Consider the following 17,625-nt stretch of genomic DNA (forward strand, 5'->3'; position numbering starts at 1 on the left):
TAGAGCTTATTTATGTGCTGAGCTACTGCAAAGTTCTTCACTTTTGTGGGAGGTGAAGGGAGAAAGAGGAAGGAAGGAAGAGGGATAGAATTTATTTTGTTTAAAACAAGACTTGTCGGAAAGCAGCTTACTTTTCAAGAAAATTCCCATGTGGAAATGTGTCTTAATTTTAAAGTTTTCCTTTAGAAAATTAAGGATTTCATAATTTTGTACTGCATGTTACCTTTTTTACCATTAAAAAAAAGTATTACCGTATGTTTATTTCTGATCATGCTCTGTATGTTTACACTTGAATTGTATATACATAAGAAAGTTATGTGAAGTTGTTTTCAGACCAAGAGACATTTTGAAGAAAAAAGGAGGAATATTTTAGTTAGCAGTAGCTGTCCACAACAATTAAAAAAAATGTACTAAAATAAAAATAGAAGAGAACATTTTGTAATATTTTGACACAATAGTAATGAAAGTGTGCTGTTACTATTACTATCATGTATTGATACATAAAGAAATAAAATTTTACATGCATGGAGTAAAATGGTATTTTAAAAATAAAAAAAATAGAGTAACATCTTTTAATTCTCTTTTCTATCATTTCCTTTTTATGGAAAATATAAGCACCTCCTTTAATTCTGAGAGGAAATTAAAATAGTGACAAATGTGGGATTTTTAACAGCTGCAGCTGCATTAAAGTGTTATAAACTCAAGTTTTAAGTTTATGCACATGAAGTTGTATATTGAGGCTTACCAAAATCCTATCTGACTGCACTACTTTAGAAATAAAACTTTGACATACAGTAATGCATCTTATCCATTCAGTAATCAATGAGATCTTAAATGATAAATAAGTAAATAACTTCTCAATGATATTAGTAACTCAGGAGTAATGCATACCAATTTGTAGCTACATCCTTGAAAGAGGATCTGGAGGCTGTCCTTGTTTTTGCAGTTATGTGTTGAAGAGTCAACTGATGAGCTAGAAAAAAAGTCCTCTTCCACACCAGTGGTTTGCTTTACCAGCTTAAACCTCTTTTAGAACCATGTGAGAAGGAGGCTTGCTCCCATTGTAGGCTTGTATCTTAAGCTGCTAATACCAGAATAGAAGAACTTTCCAGGTCCTTGATTTTAGGACTTGTCATATCATACCTCTAGCTTGTCAGATAATCTGAAACTCCTCTTGACACCCAAGTCATGTTAAAGTAAAAGTAATTAAGCAATCTATTCATTACACCTAAAACATCAAGTATGAGCAGGTCTATACAAAAGCATATGCACATAAGGAAACAATCCTTACATCTACTTGCATTTTAGTTGATTTCTAAGAAGCTTAATTCTTGCTTTATCCATCTAACCATCTAATATAACAGATGATCAAGGACTCACAGCTGAGATCCAGCCCTACCCAACCTTCATCTGAAGAACTTGTTCCATTGGAGCATACCTTTGCTAGAATACACTTTATCTTTTATGTTCAAAGTCTCCCTCATACTCAGATCTTCCACCCACAAATAATTCACAATTCATAACTTAATCAGGTCAATTTTATCACATTTCTAACAAAACTACTGTCTTGGCCTAATTTAAGAAATATTGGTGCCTATTAGAAACGGAAGGCGGAACCAATAAACATGTAAAATACTAGAAGAGGTGTAACCTCTTTTAAAAATTTAAATCATTATCTCACTCTAACATATTAATATAACATACTGTATAGTCATACAAAGAAAAAACATTTGTAGGCTTAATATTCAATTCTTTTGGAAGTTAAAGGCGTTAGTTGATTTAGGATGAATAATCTCTTAACCTAATTTGTATTTATACTACTTCCCTATAATGCTTCGGTTTAAATAGATCCAACGTTTTCTTTCCATAGGAAACACACACATCATGAATTTTGTACACTGGTGCAGTTTTAGGGATGTCAAATTTTACTGCATAATTCTCAGGAAGTTTTTTCAGTTATAAAAGTTGTTAAAGTATCTGTAGAAGAAACCAACAGGTTAAAAATCTCAGACTGTAATTTATAGTGTAGCAGGCTACCATAAATGCAAAAAAGACTCATAACTTCATACCATTTTGTAGAAAGAATAACTTAGGAAAGAAAGTGCTTGGGGAATTGGCTGGAGATGGAAGAGTATCTTTGCCTTGTAGCCATGCTTAATGAAGGTATTAAAATTTTCCCTTCTGAGGCTGTCAACTTACCTTGCAGAGGTTCAAAAATTCTCCCTTAAGAGACATTTGTATAGCATGCATTTAAAAAATATGAGCTGGAAAACTGATATGAAGAGGTTGTCTTATGAAAAGAATAAGAGAAGCTTAACAGAATGCTATATTTGGCTGACATACAGAGTTTTTTCTTCCCTTTGTTGAGATACCACCATTGCTCTTGCACACACTTGAAAGGGAAGACCAGATGAAAGTTAGAAAAAAGTGATGTAGGAAGTGTGATGGGATTGTATAAGGGGGATGGGGGTGGGGGGTTGGGGAAGCAAGCTGAATATGACACTGGATAAAAAAATAACCCCAAAACGTAGAGGACACAGATACGAAAAAACTGGGAATTAACGTGACAGACAAATTGACAAATTAAGAAAATGGACATAAAAAAACAGAAGACTTCATTGTAAAGAAAAAAAAAAAAAAAGGGGGGGGGGGGTGAGGAAGGGAAAGAGGGAAAGAACTACATACAACTGGGAAAAATTAAAAGGTGCCAAAATTTTGAAGATTACAAAAGTGAGTTTAGAACATAAATCATTTGAAATTATTAAATTAATATTTAGTTCAATGATTCTCAAAGAGAAAAGGCTTCTAAGTAATTATAGCTTCTGAATATGGGACTCAAGCTACTTTGAAAGTTTTATTCAAGGACAGAAATTATCTTGAGGAAAGAGAAGGGATTTTTGGAGAGAATAACAGCTTTAGACAACATGTACAGCTAAAGAAAGGTTAAAAGGAAAAAGGAACTAAAAAAAAAGGATCAAAGAGAAATTAAGATAAGAAAGTCAGTGAGAATAAGGGACTTTTCAAGCTTTTACCCAAATGCAGAATGAAGAAAGGAAACAGGAAATGAATACAAATCAGGGACTTTTCTTGACAGAAGTTGAGCATTAAAGGCAAATCTGTCATCTCAAACCCATGTGTTTGCACTCAGTTTTGGTACTTGAATTTTCAGACATGACATTGAAATAGAGAATTCTCATTGAATTAGTAACTTTGAGCAAAATACATCTCTTAAGTCATCATGTTACAAGGGCAAAATTGTGTTTTAAATTAACCTAATACATGTGAGAGCATGTAATTGCTTTGCTTCAAAAAATCAGTCCAAAAACAGGAGGGTGGCTCAGCCATATAAGCCCTTCCTATTTTCTAGTTGGCACACAGGGCAAGCTATTACCATCGGCTATTTTAAAAAATAATTTTTGCTTTGCATTTCATTTTGGAGGAACAGCCTCAGCCTGCAATGGGGCAGAATAAATGTGTTGCTTATTGTCCCCAGTTTTCTTCAATAACTTCCTGAGCACCAGGAAAAATAGGTGAGGTGTGTCTGCCAGGGCAAGCCTACTCCCTTTCCTAACTTCAGGGGATGCTAAAAAAGCGACCGCAGAAAGACAGCTTTGTGGAGTCAGTGACCTTTCTCTTTGCTCAGAGGAGACAGCTTTGGCATAGATCAGGAGAGTGCTGTGAATAAGATGATGTAACGTAACCAGGAGGAGGTGGAATAAACTTCCTGGTCATTGGACGTCATCTTCTCCCAGCCTTACCTCTTCTTAATGGGCTGGTTCTATTGCAGGTACTGGAGGTCTGAAGAAGGGCCATAAGAGCACTGGAGAAGTAGGGGGGAAGGACAGACTCCATGCTCCTTTCCTCTCACCCCACTCTTAAAATCCCAGGCCTCACATGGGCTACAACAGATCCCAGGAAACTGGAATGGGACCTGGCATTACTGGTAATACAAAACTCTGTAGCTCTCTCTGTTATATGCCTGCATCTAACACATTGTTTCTCATTCCCACCATGAAACTTTCATGATGACTTCTGGGCCTTGTCCTTTATGTGTATTCAGCACACACTGCAATGTGGTATGTAGGGCAGCAGCCTCATTCCTCGGCCTTTGGAGATCATCTTTAAACAATAAGGCATCGGTCTGAAGCTATCTGCTCTAATGAATATACTCATCTAAATACAGACTTAATTTTCCTTTGCTTGTAGTATTATACATTCCTCAGTACTGAGGACTCTGAAAGAGATCTCTACATCTAGACAGTTAAGACAAAGAAATACAGGAAAAAGAGACAGGAAAAGGTGAGAATAAAACCAAAACCTGCTCATCCTTCTGTTAACAGCAGAAGTGGGAGACAAATCCTGTGTCTTAACTGCCAGCACAATTCTCTTTTTTAGAGTTGTATCTTGACCAACCTTACAATTTTATTTTGCCCCCATCACATTTTATGCAGGAAATATTTAAACAGCTATCTTAGTCCATGGACTGGCTGCACATCAGCAATGGTCTAGCTTTGTAGTCCATCATAAGGCCAAAAAACCTCAGTGTGGAAATCAGAAATTAAAATAGTTCTTTGTTCACATAATGGCAACACAAAGACACTTTAAAGACATTCTTTAGGTCTAAGCACCGAGTTCAATTTTCATTGAAGATGACCATTTTAAGCAGCAGACTTTTGTGGGGGTTTTTTGACACTCAAGAAAATGTCCATATTCTCTTCTTTAGTTACTAAATTCAGTAGAGAAGCTGTAAACAAACGGTTATAAGAGGCAAGTCCTGACAGCATTTGCCAAAGTGCACAACTAACACTTCAAAACATCAGGCCAAACAGATCCTCATGTGCGTCCCAGTGAAGGTATTTTATACCAGTAAAAACTTCAAACCACATCTTTCAAATTAAAACTCAAATTACCTTTAAAAAATAAAGAAAAAAATGTGTATTTCAGAAAGATGCTTTGTTAATCTACACTAAAGTGAAGGATTTAGGTCAGGGACCATGACCATTAATAGAAGCCATGTTTATAATTTGCAGGGGAAAAGGCTAGAACCAAAGAATTAAAAAAAATTGAGTAGAGGCAGTTTTAAGAATAGATAAATTGGAGAAACGATCTGTGGAGGCAATGGCAATGTAGAGCTTCCCAGTTCAACAGACTTCCTTCTCACATCAAGGTGTTGCAGACATGATAGGCTCTATAGGGCCATGGTATACAAATATTGTGATTAGATAATCCACCATCAGGGCATCTGCCATCATGTCAGTCATGGCCAGGATATGATATAGCACTGTAGGCAAACCTGTTGTGTACAGTAAAATTTCAGTCTCCACACCCCCACCCCCACCCCACCCCCTTTTTTTTTTTAACAGCTTGCATGATTTTGATAATCATTTCCATCTGTCTTAAAACTGCTTGAAACATGATGTTGCATACGAAAACACATCTAGAATTAGAGTCCTGCACCTACAATTACATTTTCAGCATATCTGAAACCTGAGGCAAAATCTTGATGACAGAATTCACAGAGTGAAATCTTAGTTTAACCTTGGGAAGATGAAAATACCTTTATTTAATATTCATTGACCCACCGTCTTAGTTTTGATCAATATTAATTTTGGATGCTAATAAATCTTTACACTATGCCAAGGAAACGGGAGTCAATAATTGCTTATTATAGTGAGAAATGAAAATACAATCTTGCATTTTTATTCTTTTCACATAGACAAATTACCAGCCTGCGTTAAAGTTTATAAAGGCATCTGTCTCAGGCTCCACCAGGTAAAAACAACTAACTTTCCAGGCAGCCATGGTTGATTTGAACACCACAGAAAATCTGAGGTTTTTCTCAATAAGCCACAAAGTACCACCTCATTTCATACCTATTATGTTGCAAGGAGATTATTCCATATGGGCAATTGATGGACACATATCCCAAACAGCTTCTCGTGGAGAAACTATTTAGTAGACTTAGACCTCACAAATGAACAGCATTCTTAAACTTTTAGGCTAAACATTTCGATTTAAGATTTTACTCCCTTGCATTCACTTAAGTGTCAGGCATTGAAAAGGAGCTCCTGGCTATACTTAAGGCAGAGCCAAATTTCCCATTGATTTCAACCGGGATGAGGTCTTTCCTTAGGGAAACGAAGGCAACTGTCAATAATACTGGGAAAGCAGCCAAAAGCCTAAAATAGTCAATATTTAGTAACTGTATTTCATATTCAAAATATCCTACTTTTGCCTCTAAAACCCGTGCCTGCTTTACCGATGTCACTTCTGGCCCACACCAGTTAACGGACATGTTTAATGAGAACAGCTCAGGCAGATGAGGAGGCAATACATAATGACTTGACATATTGACGGTTTGGTTCCAATAATTCCAGTCCTAAAAGGAATTTTTAAGGCCATATATAGGCTGCACACAAAGCTTACTGCACTGTTAACTTTAACGGGTAAGTCCACTTTTTAAAGTTATATTCCATTTAAGTTAGTGACTTTTGACTTTGATGATTAAGCTTTCTAATGGGATGCCACATGTTCACAGGGGCAAACAATCAATCAGTGCAATATTCAAACCTCTTCACCAGTGACTGCAGCAATCACTCTTTATCACACAGTCAGCAGTCTCCTGCTTTTAGCCATCAGCCACACAAAAGCAGCTTTAGTCCACCACCACTTTTGCCCCTTCAACACATGATAGTGTGCCATTTATATATAGGCAAAAAAAAGGTAGTCATATGTTACTAAGTTTTCTGGTACTTGTCTTTTGATAGTCTTTGTCTTTTTGCTAAAAAAAATGAAACTGCCATCTGATTTTACTGAAATCTAATTTATATCTACGTTAATTATGCAGCCAACGAGCCTCAAGGGATTATGTGGGAAGCCAATGGTACATTCTTTATCATCATAAATATTGTATTACTTCAACTGCACTTTTGAAATTCCATTCTCAGCATTTCTTAATGACATTCACAATTCCAGGACAGAGCAGACTCTTATCATCCCATGTTAGAATGAGTTCTACTCCTTGTGTATTATTTTTTCTATTACTGCAATATCAATCTTCCTCTATATTTCAATAATTCAGTAAAAGATAATATTATTATGCTAGTCAAAGGGTTGCTGAAATTTATATTTAAATGCTTTTGATTAAAAAAACTTTTAAAAGTTGCAAAGCTTTTACCATAGTAAGGAAAAGCCTGTACGCAATGTTTTAGGCCAGTAAAAACAAAAGCAAAACAAACCAGAAAAAACCCAGCTTACTTTCAGATATGTGTATTAATCTGTCTTAATCTTAATACACTAAAATACTACTAGGTTTATACTTGTCTTAATTAAAACAAATCCACCAGTTTTGGAGGAAGATTTTATTTCATGCTTGCAAAATAAGTAGTCTTAGTAATTTAAAGTGCAATAATTATTTCCATCATTTAAAAGTCTTCTTTATGGACCTCTATTCATGATTCCCTTTAGAATCTCTCTCTGGCTGACTTGCCACAGCTCATTTATTTTTAAGGACATGCTTGCTCCGGAAACTGCTATGCTTCCTAACTACTTAAATGCTTCACTATTAATTGCTGAGTACTGACATAAAAAAAAAAAAAACCAAACAAAAAACCAAACCACCTTGATACAAACATCTGATGTGCATTCCTTTCCCTTATGGCTTTTAGTCTGTAAAGGCACAAATGGAACTTGGTCCTCCTGAAAACAAATTCTGCTCTAAGAGGAAAGAGCCATGCAAATCACCTAGTCCCAGGCAGGAGAGAGACATCACCTTTAAATTTATTTTCTGTTTAAACACATTGCTGTTCATTATGAGGATTCACAATATAAAATCTAAGCTGAAAAATAATGAAAAAGATACTGTGAGCACGTCACATAGAATTCTACCTGCGTGTTTGGTGACGGACTATGTAGAGAACACTTAAAGCTGTGTGGTTGAAAGGTCACAAACTTGCTGTGCACTGCACATTACTTTCATACGCTAGGTATCTCTCTCCCTACAGCTATATAGCTGCTGGGTTGCCTTGACATAAACTACATTAGAAAACCTGACCGAGAGCTGTGGCTTCCTTTTTGATTCTTCAGGGACTAGTCAAGGGTTGGGAGTGGAATGGGACTTCGTCTTCATGGTTTCCCTCCCATTACCACAGCACATACGTGTGGTTTCCTCTCAGCTGTACACAAGTCTGATCAGCACAGCTAGTGGGACTAATCATATTGCAAAAGCTGGGTGGAAACAGTGCTGAAAGTGTCTTCAAATTAGCAATAGCTTCCCTTGCATTTCTGAGACAGTACGGGGAAAAGATGCTCAATATATACAGAACACTTTTTTTTATATCTGTATTAAAATGGATATACCCATTTCCCCAAACCAGCAGTGAATAAGGTTATAATCCCAAATTCAACACTGCATCAGAATGCCAGCTTCTGAAAATCTTTAAAGATATGCCTCCCCATTATAACTCAAGATGCAAGCAGAAGTCATGTGTCCCAAAACAGAATTGGAAAGAATGAAGTATGTAGTATTCATGAAATTAATTTCAGATAAAGTTCCAAACTGAGTAAGTTCTCAAATATCAATTATTTATAAATTCTTACTCCCATTTTATTTCTATGAGCACAATTCAGGTTTTGATGTAAACTTCAGACGAAATATAGTTAAGTGTGACAACTACTATTACTCAGGTGTAATTTAAAGTGTATGTTTTAGGTCTAGATGTGCCATAGGGGATAATAAAAAAGTAATAAGAAAAGGAAAGTGTAATGAGAAATGCAAAGAGATTATAGAAAAATGCAGATTTCTTTTTTTCCAAATTGCAGAAATAATTCCTGTTCATTAAATTCTGACAGATCTTTTTAATGGCCCTTAGTTTTGAGAAATGTTTACAATAAAGTATTATATATTTTTTTCTTTATTTGGTTTTCACGTGTGGTGCCTGGTGGCCACGTTGCCCTGAGGTAATGGGTATTATCCCTTTGGATTCAATCGTTTTGAGTTCATGTCAGACCTCATGTCACCATACCTGTGGTGACTCATACCTGCCTAGTCTCCGTGGAAAACGCAGCTAGTAATGCTTCTGTCATGCATCTAGGTCTCATCAGCTTGTGCAAGTCAGGAGCCTCATCTGTGACCATAGGTAACAGTAACCTTATTCACTGCTAACCTAATTTTCATTTTCCTAAAAGGAAAACTAAGCTTAAATTCACTGATATAATATGGAGAAATTTCTGCCAAGACATTTATTGTTTGTCTAATATTAGAACTTATTAATAAAATATTACAGATTTACACAGTCCTTTGCAAATGTGTCTTTTTAATGCCTTGTAAGAGTTGTATGAGCTACTTATCTGTCACAGAATTGCTGATTCCACATGCTGAAGCTATCCGTAGGTTTTCATCAATGTCCTTGATTTGTGCTGACTTTGTGCTTTTTATACTACATACCTCTTCCTTTATTATATATTGATTTTTATTTCTATTAGCTATACAATTGTTTTCATCTTTTTTATTTTCCTTTTTAAGGTACTTATGTCACATGAATTCATCTGTCATAGCTGGAGGCAGTCTAAGTCAATAAATTATACTTAGCTTCTAACATATGAAAATAGTGGTTTGATACAACATTCAGGTTAGTTAAAAACAATGTAAGTTAAATTATAAGTGCCTTTATATAAATGTAAATAATTTCAAACTGTATTCTTTTTTACTGCTTAAATATTCCATTGAGATACTTAATAATATAATGTTGAAGCTAGCCATGTATAGACACCAAGTATTTTAGAAAGTGTAGCTTCATAGGAACAGGATCCACAAAAAAAATCAACTTACTTGACTAAAAGGGTAATTTCTCTCAAAGTTTCTCTCAGTGACCTCTATGGTTATCTAGCAAGAAATGCTCCTTTATGGTCTGGGCAGCTGCTGTTTGCATGGCACGCATTCTGTATAATTATGACTTTAGACTATCCTAAAATCTGGGGAGCCTGTCAAAGGCTGTGCCCCAGAGAATGCAAAGCTCAAGTCCTACTTTCAACAGACACCAAGACACGATGACCTGAACTCTGCCATTAATGCCACAACTATGTTGTGGTAAGTGTGAAATAGGGCAACATTTTTGAAAAGACATAAATACCTTTGGCATTTAAATCACATCAAATTAGTAGATGCTAGTCTCTTGCACACCTTAAAAATGTAATACTGTAGGGTTGCCTTTGTGAGGCAGAAACCAAAAGTGAGATGGGATGAGAAATTACAAAGCATATACTATTCTGATACTAATTCTACCCTTGAGAGCATTATCAGAGTGCAGCTAGGGAAGATGATTTTCACAGGCGAATGGGCTGGTAAGGTAGCCCATGGGGAGACAGCAAGGAGGAGAAGATATCAGTGAATGACCAATTCTCATGCAAAGTGCTTTGCAGTGCCTCCTCCCCGATGATTCTCAAGTAGCTGGGACTTCTCAATTACAGCTTTGAACTCTGGATCCTAAGCACAAGCAATATACGTGCCTTTAGAAACTGGATGTGAGAACCTAGAAGAACATTTATGAGTGAGGGAACACAGTCATCCCAAATCTAAACAAAATGCTGTTTCATTGCATGCAATGTGGTAAAGCTGAGAAATAATAATACTGTGAAATTACCTTAAATGTCTCAAATCTGATCTGATTTGGGGTGAACAAGGAATATGATCTTGGCACCTTTGCAACTGTTTTCTCTCTCTGCTCTGCACCTGCACCAAACTGAAAACCCTGAGGGACAGAGCGTGTCTCGCTGGCCTGGGTGAGCAGGTCTGCCCTCTTCCTCTCCCCCAACACACGCTCAGCTATCTCCACATCCCGTAAACAGCCAGGCTTGGGTCCCACTCCTTTACATGCCAGGAGACAAGCCTTGTCTCTGGACAAGGGAAGCACTCGCTGTCCCCTTGCTCAGGCTCACCACACCGGCCTTTTAGCTTCCATCAAGACTCAAATATTCAAGACTCCACCGATCACTAAGAGAGCTGTGTCCCAGGGTAGCGACCAATCTAAACTTCATGGCATGACACTCCCAATTTTACTCCACATGAATTATCCAGTGTTTCTAGGCTAATAATAAAATCTCACAAGAAAAAAAAAGTATGGACTTTCAAAAATGCTGAATTGCCTGACTAGATGTATTCTATCAGCTATTTCTATCATTTAAGCAATTACAGAATCACCTAGACTAATGCAGTTAATAATTTTGCTGGGAATTACACTTGGGCATCTCATACTCTGGTAGAGAATATTTTTGAATAAAAAAAGTAATGTCTTCCTTTGAAAACTGTTTTGTACAGTAAATTGTACCAAATGATTTCTCCTATCTGAGCATTTTCCTATTACAAGTGGAACCTTCACCAGAAGATATTCTAGCAGTTCTCTCCTAATCACCACCTTCAAGTACCTTTGAGGACAGTACACCAAATGAATGAAAACATCGGGAACGCAAAAATCTACAAATAAGAAGGCCTGCTAGGCAGAGTCTGAAATGGCTGTGGCTCCTTCCCACTCACAGGGCTAATAGAGATATGCACCATACAAAAGTGTGATTTCTTATCAGGAAATAAAAATTCATAACCAGCTATTTTTAAGTTTGGCATCAAGAGACAGAAGTTGCAGAACTGGAAGGGAAGGGGTCATTTTGCACCATTGTGTATGATTTTTATTTTTATTTTTTTTACCTTCTGCTCCACTCTTTACAGTAGAGGTGTAGCTCATCCAGAAATCCTGCTTACTGTCGATCACGGACGGAAAAAGAATAAGGCTAGAGCCTGAATAGAGGATCACTTCCCTGCCACAGCTATTTGAAATTATATATGTACACATAAATTTTTTTAAAAAAAATTTTCTATTTTTCATTTGCAATCTAAAGGACCACCTGTGTTTTACTGGTATCTCAAGCCTGACCTAACTTTAAGGTTAAGATCATTTTTTTCTGGAAGTTCATCATCTTTCTCATTACCTGTGTTCAGGAACTCAGATCTTACAGCTTTGATTTTGCTTTGGGCGCTTGGATAATATCATGTAAATATTTGGATTAAAATCTGTAGTCACGCAGTACAGCCCCAATTTAATTTACTAATTACATTCCAGATGTACGTTCCACACAGATACTTACCACTAATTGAAGATATTTAAAATAATTACTTTAATGAATGCACCATTTCACTTAATAATTCTACTCCAGATATTTAAAAAAAAAAAAAAACAAATAACAAAAAAAAACCAACAAAGACAACCCTTAGAAGATACAACCAATGATGGCATCTATGCTGAAAACACTGCTTAATGTTTAGTATTTGAAAAGTATCCTAAGCCTACTGTAACAAAAAATAAATGAGTTGAATTCAAGAGTATCCCTCTCTTAATTATATCAATAAGATTAACAGAAAAGAATTTTGTTCTGACTCCTAAGAGCTTGATTGTTAAATTCATAATGACATGGGAACTATCTTTCATTCACCAGAGGAAAAAGAAAGCCAGCAAAAACCAGATCCCCAAAATGCATATAGTATGGTTGAGGAGCCTAGTTTACTGTCACAGAATTTCATTCTTTTCTTTTTCAGTAATTGTAGTAAAACAGCTGCTCTTCAGGGACATATTAGAGTAAGAATGGTAATTAAGCTTAGGAAGGTATAATCTGTATAAAAATGAATTAGAACTGACTCAGTCTAAAACTAACATATTATAGATTCAGATGAAAACCTGGCTGTACCCTGTGAATAGCTTATTCAAAAACACTTCCAGATTTCTACATGTCAGCTCTGTCACTTTGGGCACATTTATTATCCTCCTGAAAATGTGTAACCCTTCAGTGTGAAATACGGTATCACTGAGGAGCCAACACTTTCCCTTCCCTAAGGAGCCATGCCTGGGAATACAAGCAACATTCCTAAAACCAGATAAATAGAAGCTTTCTTTATGAATGAGCCTGCACAGTTTATGGACACAATCACTTAAATTACCCACATTATTTTAGCAAAACATACAGCCCATGCTCTGTTTTGGAGCCAATCCCAGCAGTAAAGAAATCAACATCTCAAGGGCTTTTAAAAGCTAGTGCTCCAGCATAGCTTTTTGAACTGAAGCAGTTTACTAAAAATAATACACTGTTGAATATTTCTGATACCTTGTTTCCAGCTAGTGAACACCGAAAGGAAGACTAACAATCCATAAACAATTCCTTTTTCAATTGTGTACTTGATGAAGTAAAGCAGTGAAATGTGTAGTTGGATGCATTTTATGGGACCGCCTTACACCATCCAAAGCAGCTGAATAAAATAAATAAATAAATAAATAATGGACTATTGGAGCATACATTACTTACTACATTTCCATAAAATGGCACAGGCATCAGTAAAAGATACCATCAGGTTCATGGGACTTCACATTCCTGCGAGGTCAGAACTGGTGTACTTCCACATTTATAGGACATTGCTGCTTTCCTCTCTCCCACTCTCTCACTCCAGTGTTAGACCTTCCCTTACTGAGCGGATTAGAAATGCACAGCTTATTCTGCCAAGTCCAAATACTAGATTTATTGTTAAAATTATTTTAGTCAATATTTGCACAGAAGAAAATAAAAGGGTTTTAACCAGACCTCTTAGATTTCTTCACTATAAATTATAAAACCAGAAATTAAGTTAAACAGAAAGCAAAATAAAGCATGACCCTCCCTAACCACTAAATCATCTCCGGCAACCTGTACAAATGGATGTATTTTGGAATGTTCCCAAAGTCAAACTGATGAAGCTAGCTTTAAAACAAGAAGTGAATTACCTTGCCATGCTCCACCCTTGACTTAACCCTCTAAGGATATGGCCAAAAATTTGTAAGACAAGCAGACAGGGAAGAGAGCACAGCATCACTGATGACAAGTCATAAAATTTCTTTCTTACTATTTTGCAAAGCACTGCCCTCTATATAGAAAATGTAAGAAATGTGGCACTTCTCTACTACCCTCAGAATAATCTGTTGTGAGATAACAACATTACTGTTTCTTATTTTTAATTCAACATTATATTTTAATGATTATCACATCACATTGCATTTCTGAGTGTCAACCAGTAAAGAAAACAGGTGAGAGCAGCTTCTTTCAGGATGCAGCTCTCTAAGGCTTGGAAAACCCATGACAGTTGTGTATGAAATTAATGCAAACAAGGAGGGTTAGTAAAGATTTACTATCAAACTAGAAATACTGGTTTTAACAACTCTATGAACATTTGCAACAGAATTATGTAAAAATAAGCAGATTGAAATACTGTGCAATAACGTGCTGATCTACAGATACACGCACACACAGAACAGCTCCCTGTCACGCTCTTAATACTGATGGATAAGACACTGGCTCAGTTCCAGTCTGACACACACGGGCATGCATTTCCAGCATGTTCTGGAAAAGAGACAGTTGGGTTTGAGTTTGCAGGACTAAAGGAAAAACTACCTTCTGAAGCATGCCAGACAGTATAAGAAGTTTAAAACCTAATATAACAAGGAGATCATAAAATAACCTTCCTTTTATCAATTAAATCAATTAAACACTAATCTCATGTAAAAAGCACTTGACAGTGCATATTACATGAGATTTACCTATACCGTTTATTTTGTATTGCAATACAAAGAGAGAAACATGCCCCAACTCCTTGTTGTATGTTAATATTAAATCATTACACATGGCAGCTGGTTTGTGTTCTGTGTGGTTTTCAGTTTCTTGCTGACAGGTGTCCAAATCACAGAAACTATCCCCACATGTAGTGGCAGCTGGCCACACTATCAACCCTGAGATACCAGAAGTGAAAAAAGGAGTTTGTTTACTGGGATGATTAATATAATCATTAGCTAGCTCTCTGTTTGGTTTGAAAGCCAAGCAGAATTTAGAACAGTGTGTTTTGAAGTATTTCAGAAAAACAGTCTTCCAAAAATTATAAGCAGGATTTTGGTTTTGTATGGAAAAAAACCCTGATAATTGCTTGAAATGCTTGGTCAAAAGGTGAAATATTACGTGGAGTTTTCTTTGAATTTAGTGAGCTTTCCCTAGCATGGCTCTGTTCAAGCCAGGTAATCCCATCATTGTAAGAATTCAGTATAGTACACTAATAGATCATGTCAGTCCTACATACATGAATTCAGATTGTTGTGTACTTTTGGATGTTGTAGTCATTTTTCTGATAGTGAGAAGAGTTAAAAAGAAGACAGAGCTTTAATTTACAAGTGAACATTAGGTCAAACATGACATGTTTTTACTTCATTTACAGCAGGAACACAAATCAACAGTATTATTTTCAGCTGCCTGTTTGAGTGACAGTCCATCTAATTGTACAGGAACTGCTGATACGTGCTAAAAGATACAACGCAATAACACTTGCAACACCCCATAAGGCAGAAGGTCAGCCTCCAGGGGCTGGTGGAAACCCACTGCATGCTGCTGTCCTTGCAACCAAGTGATCAAATGCCATCACAATGCTAGGAGACAGACCTCAGCCGGCTTTACAGAAACATATCTCAACAAAGGAACAGTGGCTGAAGAGCAAATGTTGGACTATTTCACTGAACAGCCTTTCCCAAACACCAAGTCTGCCCAACATGCTGTGACCCAAGCTTTTCCAAAGCTGACAATTAGAAAAGAGAAGCTGAAGTCCAAACGGGCTTCATCTCACACCAATGCTGCTCTGTTTTCCCTGTTAACTTCCGGGCTTTAAAGGGTTTAACAAACTATTAACCATCTTGGTTGCAGTCTCATTCCCTTAAGAAATTCTAAACCTGATATTGCAGAAAGGCATGGATATTTCATCCTCACACCTGCTAACCCTGGAGGGAAATATCTTTAGAACAATCTTCTGGGAATGCTAAAAAAAAACCCCAAAAATCCTTAGAGCACATTCCCCAGAAATTGTAGAAATCTTCAAGAAGCACTTGCCTTTGAAAAGAAAAGGAAGCAAAAACCACAGCAACAAACAAGGGAAGTTAATTCAAAGCATATTTTCAAGTATCGGATGTGCTCCACTGTAGTAGCTCTTGCTTCTATCACAAAGTTGAGCAGTGCCACTGAAATGTACTCTATTTAAAAAATGCAATAGAAAAAGAAGTTTCTTTTTTATTTTAAGTGGTTACAAGAGAAATAAGTGGGGTTTTTTTAAACACCAGATCTAATCTTGTTAACAAATGTGCGTGTTAGCATTAATGTGATTCTGATTGTCTGTAGTGCACTCTGAATGTTGTTCTTCTGTTTAAAATTACTTCTTAAAACATACAATAATTTCTACATCTGCAATTCACAAAATGTGTAACCTTTTACCTACCATTATGTTTAGAAATGATATATATTTATTTATTCTGGGGAAACTTTTAATTAAAAGGTACTTACATTCAAAATCAGCAAGGAAGAACCACCTAAATATGCTAGGAGCCCCAGAATTTCACAAATGGGACTCAGTTGCACACTATTTACAGGCCATTGCTAGCAAAAGAAGAGAGAAGCAGGTCTTCCTTTATTTCTCAGTAGCTGCTAGGGCACGTGCACGACACATGCAGGAAGCTCCTCAGTGGTATTAGCTCCCTTCCCTCAATCCAGCTACAGCTACATCAGGAGTTATTCCCCAATATGGTATCAGCAACTTTCACAGAAATCAAGATTTCTGCTGCAAACACACTAGCTGGACTGATGAAATCACAGTCCCACAGTGCTTTCTGTGCCTGTGCCTTAAAAAAGATAAATTATCTACCTACAGAAGACTGAATGAAACAAGCTCAGATGGGAGCTGATAAGCAATCCAAAACTCCGATTTTGGATCCATATGAAACCAGAGAGCAGATGCAGAATCCACTGGTCTGGCAATAAATCTCCTCTGCCCCCCAGCACTGTGGTTTTCTTTATTGAACTGTCTCCCTTAGAAGTTCACAGCTGCCCCCGAGCCTGACCTTCAACCTTCTGCCTGACTCAGTGTTGCGAGTATTATGAACTTTTTTTTTTTTTTTAAGTTTTTTCCTCTTTCAGGCAGGAGCATAGCTGTTGAACATATAGGGATGTGAGATACTTATAAATATTCAACCAAATACTGCTGCGCCACTCATGCGCCACAGCTACGGGTACTGGTACTTGGTATTTACTTATATCATCGATCAGACTAAGTGCAGTGAGAACAGCCTGTTACTGATTAGAGGAAGCCTATTCCTATAGGCACCAAGAACAAGATGTGCAGATGCAACAGAATAAAATAAATAGATCCTCTTCCTAATCTGAGGTGCATAGTTCTTAATTTATTTTAATTAATAAAGGGATATCCAGAACAGACTGATAAACCGCCTCCATGAGGGAAAATGAATGCGTAGGAAACAACAGCATACTGTCTACCCTCCTTCGTTGGCCTTCACGTTGACAGAGAAATAGAATTTGGGACAGATCAGTGGATCTTGCAATTACTGCTCCCAAACACTCTGGGCAGGTTTCAAAACCTACCTGATCCCATCTCATATCTGATCATGTTTCAATTACAAACTTTTTTTTAGTGTCTGTTTTACCTGACAAAGCAGGAGAGGCTCACAGCACTGCCTAACGAGGAAAGACCCCCTTTTCTGCTATTACAAAGTCATCTTTATGGTTTCATAAAGT

At 36.8% G+C, this 17,625-nt stretch overlaps 1 protein-coding gene across 3 annotated transcripts in view; it reads right to left on the reverse strand.

Moving 5' to 3' along the window:
- ROBO1 (roundabout guidance receptor 1) overlaps nucleotides 1-17,625 on the reverse strand; it is a 742,961-nt gene that overhangs the window by 453,823 nt on the left and 271,513 nt on the right. Inside the window, exon 1 of one of the 3 annotated variants that reach the window (XM_080374483.1) lies at nucleotides 13,345-14,540. The exons of the other annotated variants lie outside the window; for them this stretch is intronic. Within the exon in view, the coding sequence (XP_080230609.1) occupies nucleotides 13,345-13,396 (52 nt within the window). The 5' untranslated portion in view covers nucleotides 13,397-14,540. Of the gene's footprint in view, nucleotides 1-13,344; nucleotides 14,541-17,625 lie in introns of those variants that run through there. 3 annotated transcript variants of the gene reach the window in all.

This window comes from Falco punctatus (assembly GCF_963210335.1).
Source record: "Falco punctatus genome assembly, chromosome: 2".
Classification (NCBI taxonomy): Eukaryota; Metazoa; Chordata; class Aves; order Falconiformes; family Falconidae; genus Falco; species Falco punctatus.